We start from the raw sequence: 7,500 nt of genomic DNA on the forward strand, positions 1-7,500 counted from the left end.
TTCCTCCCCCCCCCCCCCATTCTCTCTCCTCTCTCTCTCTTTCTCTCTCTTTCTCTTCCCCTCTCTCTCTCTTTCTCTTCTTTTCCTCCCCTACTCTCTTTCCCTCCTCATCTCTCTTTTCCTCCTCCCCTCTCTCTTTTTCCTCCCCCCTCCCCCCATTTCTCCCCCACTCTCTCTCTCTTTTTCCTCCCCCCTCCCCTTCTCTTCTCTCTCTCTCTCTCTCTCTCTCTCTCTCTCTTTCTCTCTCTCTTTCTCTCCCTCCCTCCCTCTCTCGGTGACGTAATGCAAATGTCGACGTTTCCTCTCCAATATGCGATCAAGGGAATCGATTCATTCGAAAGTTTATTATAACGGATTCCCTGCATAACTTTCTTGAGTCTCATGTCTCCATGTTTGATAAAGGGTGTAAAGCTGATCCATCCCTGTTCCATCCAGTTATTTGTAAGATGCTATGAACTAACATAGCAGAGTAACTATATTCTCTTTCTTTCTATCTCTCTCTCTCTCTCTTTCGTCTTCGCTCTCGCTCTCTTTCTCTCTCTCTCTCTCTTGCGCTCTCTCTTTCTTGCTCTCTCTCTCTCTCTCTTTCGTCTTCACTCTCGCTCTCTCTCTCTCTCTCTCTCTCCCTCTCTCTTGCGCTCTCTCTCTCTCTCTCTCTCTTGCGCTCAATCTCTCTCTCTCTCTCTCTCTCTCTCTCTCTCTCTTTCTCGCTCCTCTATTTATAATGCTATCTCTATCTCTCGTTGACATCGGACGAATGTGTAATTAAAGTTAAATGCCACAGTAATCTTATTTAGGGGGTTTATTCATTAAGTATATGTCATAATGAGATGAAGAGTGACACACTTTTTATGCATAGTTCTCGAATTAATATGTATTAAAACGTGTAGGAAATTGTTACACAGTGAGTACAAGAAACAGCTTTTTATTTAGATTAAAAAATATTAAAAAACCCTCTTTTATCAGAGCATTTATATTAATCCTTAAAAATAAACATATTTATTTGTTGATAATTATGTTTTACTATTACTATCACTATTCACATAATTGCGGAGTATTGTACCTATTGTTTTTTTTTCACTTTCATAAAAAAATATGTGGTATATTGACGCCACTCAAAGGACTCTAAAATTCGAGGATTTCTCTAAATAACACTGTGTTTCAGAAAGCCAACTTATAATTCTGGAAAATATCAGGATGTTCAAATTTAGACGGCTAGGTAAACCAGTATACACAATAAAAAGCTTAGAAGTGGGTCATACAACGCTCAATAAAACAACATTTGAAGAGTATAAAAAAAAAAAGACATATCGCTACGGGAATCAGTAGGAAAAGAACATTTTACTACTTCCTTCTTCTCCTATATAGTTTCGAAGTTGTGATTATTCGGGAGGCATCGAAAAGATGATAGACTGTTCACCTGGCAAAGGAAATTTAAGCATCACCAGAAAATAATGGCTATGAAACTACTCTCTTCCTTCTCTGCTTGATACTCTGCTATCACACACTGCTTGTATTCCGTTCCAAATGTTGACGCCGTAGTTGATAGTCTTGTAATTAATATTTCAGTCCAATACTGCCTCTGGTGGCTTGTTACTTGGTATTTGTTGTTTCGTGTCTATGAAACTTTTTTTTTTTTTTTTTTTTTTTTTTGGCGAAGCAGTTTGCAGATGAATTATCTTCAAATATTAAAGTTGCAGCAGTTGGTTGTAGCAGAGGAGTTATCGCGACCACATCACTTCTTGAGCTTTACTGGTTCATGCCATGCACTCTGTAATTGGTAAGGCTATACGTCTAGGTTTCTTACTTCCCCATTTGGCTGCTGCCTTGCCTATCTGTTACCTGAAATAGACTTGCAACTATCAGAGAATCTAACCCAGCCTGTCTTTGAGTATCCCATGCACTCCCTCATCTCAATTTCACTACAGAGCAGACCAAGCCCTGCCTTCCACACATCATAGGAGGATATCTTTGGCAGCAATCCAGTGTTGCTTCGTAGGTACTGCATGGAATCTTGCCACATTCCTTACCTGAGTCCGATCTACCTTCCCTCTATTATCTATTGTTTTGACTCGCTTACATTGACTGGTGTACATTTTCATACAAAACTCTTGTATATTTATTGTATGATGATTTGCCCATCCATATTTCTCTAACATCTATTTTTTGTATGATATTTATTTTTAAAAATGTAGGTCATCCATATTCTGCATTTCAAATTGCTTGGTGAAGGCTTCATTGACATCTGTCATCCATTTAAGCTATTTTTAACCAACTAGTAGTACATTGTCAACAAATAATGCAGTAACAACCGTTTCACCTTCAAGGGTTATGTATATGCATAGACCTTCAGTTACAATTATTTTCTTTAGCTTGTCATCCATCACAGTACTGCAGCACTTCAGAGATTGCTTGAGGTCATAGAGGTTCATTTTACACACTGAATGATCTTTGTTCTTACCTGCTTGATGTGGCTATATGTAGGTACTTGTATTGTGCTCCTGGGGCAATTACTATTCGCACTGATTTCAAATGCCTTGCCATGGGTCCAAACTTTTGAGCAAATCCTTAGGATACCAGGTAAGCCTTCCACTGTTCAACTGATCCATCAGCTTCAATCAACACGAACACCCAGTAACTTTCAAGCTCCATCAGCTCTTAGACATTATTTTTCCATAGCCACTTCCTCATTGCGTCTGGCCCTTTCCCTTTGTTCGGAGCTGATAGGGCCTCTTTTGCAGTCTCAAGCACTTTCAGCTCAAAGTATGTGATTATCGTCCACTTTTGTTAACACCTATTGGTTTTATCAACCTTTGCAACTCTGGCTTTGTGGCCTTATTTGTGATTGTTTCTCCTGGGGAGCATTTAAACTCTACAAGGATTTTTTCATCTTCTACCTTAATCTCTTTTTAGTATTTGATTCCTTCCCATTACTAGGCTTGTTCAACTGTGAGTCATATAGTCTAAAACCATTTTTTCAGTGGTATGACAGAGAAAGATGCACTTCCTTACTTTGGAGCCTAACTCCTGTTGCTTATCTTTGCACATGAACTTAAGTATGGCAGTCAAATAAGTACAAGTGTTTTGCTTATGGTCTCTCTCCCATCCTAGCTTCGTGTGGTGGCATTCTTTAAACAGATTATGTTGGGCATCTGTTTCATAGATATATAGCTGTTGGCAGTGTTTCTGGTCAAAACTCGCGATAGCTTCACGTCATTAATTCTAATGTATGCTTTCAACCAATGTTCTTTTAATTCTTTCTGCTATTCTATTTTGTTCAGGTATTTTCGGTATCCTAAGTTTATGTCAAGTAGCTTACAAACCCGCTACTTTGTTATTCTCCTCTGTTCTTCTCTACCTTCTCTCTGTCATCTATTGTTTTGCCTCGCTTATATTGGGTCCATAAGACTTAAGTTTTTGTCTAGTAAACTTCTCTCACAAGTCTCTCCACTTCAGGGCTTTCTAGAAGGCCCTGTCTCTATGCCCCAGGATATAAATCCATACATACCGGAGACGTCAAACGGTGATCAGGTGAAGTGCTTTGCTTCTAGCATGCTTGGATTCCGGCCGCATGTTGATGAGGTGAATGAAAGATGGGATGTTTTTTCTTCCTTTCAGTGTTATTTGGCTAATCAATTGATCAAATGAACGACGCAAACTACACAAATAAATACAAACCCTAGAGATTATTGTCGAGACGACACTGTTTGCATAGAATGTTCTAGAGCAGAATTCACCAAACTCGAATTCTCGCAGGACCAGAGGAGACCCGTAAACATTTTCGGTAATTCTATTGAGCTTCTCAATTTCAGCACTTTATCTTGGAAAATCTCTGTAATGAATAACCTATTTAATACTTACGACTTATCATAAATCCAATGCATAATATAGTATCATGCATTTATAATGTTGAACAAGGGATCTGCATCCACGATTTGCCCCAGGGCCCGTTTTCGTTCTTGGCGACCTTGCAGGGGGCACTGCGTTGTGTCGGTGGGTGAGTGGTGAGTGTGGTGGTGTAGGGGATGATGACTGTGGTGATGGTGGTAATGGCTAATGGCTGTTATAGTGTGGGTGACAATAGTCGTAGAGGTGTGATGGTCGTGGTGGTGTCAGTGGCGAGCCCCCTTATAGGCTAAGGTTACATAAGGAGTCCCGTTAAAAGATAAATAAAATATACATTCTTCACTATGATGACAAACTGACAACCAGGTAGAAATAAAAAACTTAAAATGCCAGGTCACTTTACGCAATAAATATATGATAATAAAATGTTACAATGTTTTCCAAGTATATATTTTTTTTTGCCAGCTCACGTTCAGTCCTAATCAAGCTCAACCAGTAAAGAAAAGTTATGTTCCATTGTGCATATTTTTATATGACTTAATCTTGAAAACGATCGTTCTCCTTCCAATAGCCTGAGAGCCGTGGGGGTATGGGTAGTGTCAGCGATGGTGGTGCGGGGTGATGGTGACTGTTATGGTGTGGGTGGTGGTGGCAGTTATGGTGTGGGTAGCGATGACCGTATTGGTGGAAGTGGCTGTGGCTGGGGTGTTGAAGGTGTTGAATGTTCTAGAGCAGTTCCTGATGGGTGGTGATGACCGTGGTAAGCGGAGACGCAGTTGACATGTTGGTGATATTATTTTGATAATGGACAGGTTGGTGATAATAATGATATGAAATAAATCGATTTCATCATTCGAACATGCATTCAGCCAGTCATTACTTACCATCCTGCCAGGTGCATCTTCACCTCGATAAGGAAAAAAATGGCTACGTGATTGGCAATGAAGAGGTTCTAGGGCAATGGTTCTTGATCTTGGAGGTTCTGAAGCCCGCACGGTTCATTCGTGCATTCATCGAACCCTTCATTAATGGGGAAGAAAATGAAATATGATTTATTCAAAATATAGGTATCTATTCCATTAGTGCACAAAATGAACCATGCATCAGTTGCACATAAAATCAGTGGTTACTGTGTGTGTGTGTGTGTGTGTGTGTGTGTGTGTGTGTGTGTGTGTGTGTGTGTGTGTGTGTGTGTGTGTGTGTGTGTGTGTGTGTGTGTGTGTGCGTGCGTGTGTGTGTGCGTGTGTGTGTGTGTGTGTGTGTGTGTGTGTGTGTGTGTGTGTGTGTGTGTGTGTGTGTGTGTGTGCGTGCGTGCGTGTGTGCGTGCGTGTGCGTGTGTGTGTGCGTTTGTGTGTAGGAGGAGGGGGGGAGGTCGTGTATGTGTGACCTCCGCTGAACTAAATAAATAGAGTCATCATGAATTCCAAATTGTTATTTTTAAAAATATCAAGATTGTATCTCTGCAACACGAAGGTCAGAAAAGGGTTGGATCATACTATAAATATGAACTAGACCGAAGTGAACCACAATTTTCCTTTTCAAATATACCGCGGCTATCGCTTTCATAACATAAATCAGTGCTTCAGGTTTTCTGTTATACAATAAGGGGTAACTTCAGCAAATGGTGAGCATTTATATTTTTTTAAATGTTAGGTTATAGTATATCACAACTGTTTTTCTGTGATTTACTGAGAAATATGAGATTGCCACATATGCAAATACACACCTTAATTTATCAAACGGATAATGGTCCTTCAACATTCGGATTCCATACCAGTAATAACAGTTTACAGTCTCGAAGCAATATATCAGTTGTTATCATTATTGCTGTGTAAAATAGAGGTATATAAACAAATCACTATTATTCTGGGAAAGGGGATGATTGTTATGTTATAGCATGAATTGTGGAATAAATTACAAATAATAAAATCCCGTAATTCAGATGCATCTCAGTTCCTCCCACTATCAGGCTGTTCCTAAGAGAAAGGAATAACATTATTTAAAAATCGTGTCTGCCATGACTGCCAATTCTGTCAAGAAAACGTGAGAATCCGTAAAATTAAGAAAATAGAAACCATTTGAAACTCATTTACGACCACAGATGACTCCCTCCTCATTGGAAGACTGAGCGACTAATGACAATTATCTAGTAATAAATAATTCAAGAAAACTGGTAATTTATTCAAAAAGCTCCTCTATTTTACAGTAACACTTAGTAACCCTTCCTCTTTACAGACGAAGATAAAGCTAAAGTTAAAGTAAAGTTTAAAAAAGAATTATGTCTGCCACCTCAATCGGGAAATTAACAGACCAACCATTTACACAGAAGAGAATCCAAAGCTGCCTCTTGAAGGAACCCCACTCCGCCCACCGCCCACCGCCCACCGCCTTCCTCCTCCCTCCGTCAGGGTGTTCCTGCGAGGGCGGAGTGACGGCGACTGAGAGGCGGCGTCCGTTATGGCGTGTCTCTTGCTCGTGGTATCGGCGGTGATAGTGTGAGGGGGGCACCAGGGGGCATTTGTCCTTGTCTATGACGCTGTCTCCCATTTGGAAGATAATCCAGCGTGGCTTTTTGTTGTGTAGAATGGACAGGTTAAGAGAGATTATATATTATTTACGAGAATGTTTGTTGTTGCAGTTCTGTGTTGGGAGAGATTGTATTTTTGTGTTGTATTTGTGGTTAGGGTTTGTGGCTGTTATTAAGGGTGATAATGATATCGATGAGGCTCTAGACTATGCTGTTGTATTAGGATTACGAAATTGTGTGATACGGAACAGCTGATGATGACATTCACCCCTTTTATGTCACACATTCATCAAATTTAATGGCACTTGAAAACGCCTGGCATGAAATATTTTGCGTTTTTTTTTGCTTTCAAGTGATTTCATAGACTTATTGAGAAAATATTGAAGATAATGTAGACAGAAATAGAGTCAAGGTCACAATTCATACTCAGATAAAACATAAACAAAATGAATTAGCTACTTGAATTGGCTTCATTTTCACAAATAAATGAATGTTGTCATTGAAATTCTTTGAAAGGACTAGAAGCCTATTATATGGAATATGCATTCTTGTTGTGTTATACTTCTAAACCCATTAGATTATAATGATCTAATTTTTTTATATTTCTTTGTGTAGACTATATACAATAGATGGATAACATTTGGTGCTTTAACGAAATACCGGCATTCTGTTTTCAGGATGTTATACTTGCCTTGAAGATAGTAATTTAAGGGTAATGCATGAATCACAAAAAATTAGAAAATTTAACATTTTAATGGTACGTTAAAGATAATAGTATTAAAAATCATTCACCGAATTTGCCAAAATGATTTTTATTCAATTTAAAGCATAGTCTCACCTTATCGATACATACAGATATTATAAGGTATTTGTTTAGTTTGGTTGGTATATTATTCATATATTCTCAAATAAAAGATCAACATGATACTTATTTTTACTTTTTTTAAATAAATATCCTGACCTAGGTTATTATCTTTTAAATTTTGTTAATTATTAACTTTTTAGTACTAGAAATTTCAGTAATCAGGTCCTTTCTGAAGTCAGAATTGAAAACAGAGTAACAAACATTATTTTTATTATAATCTTAGTAATAGGCTACTATATTATTTCCAAAGACACTCTCTAAT

General features: G+C 38.6%; 1 protein-coding gene across 2 annotated transcripts in view; it reads left to right on the forward strand.

Moving 5' to 3' along the window:
• The first annotated feature begins 6,202 nt into the window (after positions 1 to 6,202).
• Positions 6,203 to 7,500, forward strand: part of LOC122264729 (mitochondrial protein C2orf69 homolog) — a 10,155-nt gene continuing 8,857 nt past the window's right edge. The window contains exon 1 of one of the 2 annotated variants that reach the window (XM_043033778.2): positions 6,203 to 6,341. In XM_043033778.2, coding sequence (XP_042889712.2) covers positions 6,304 to 6,341 — 38 coding nt within the window. In that variant the 5' untranslated portion in view covers positions 6,203 to 6,303. Of the gene's footprint in view, positions 6,439 to 7,500 lie in introns of both variants that reach the window. The other variant, XM_043033770.2, reaches the window with a different exon arrangement.

Source organism: Penaeus japonicus, unplaced genomic scaffold, assembly GCF_977035675.1.
Source record: "Penaeus japonicus unplaced genomic scaffold, GWHDUDI00000001_assembly GWHDUDI00000009, whole genome shotgun sequence".
NCBI classification, from domain to species: domain Eukaryota; kingdom Metazoa; phylum Arthropoda; class Malacostraca; order Decapoda; family Penaeidae; genus Penaeus; species Penaeus japonicus.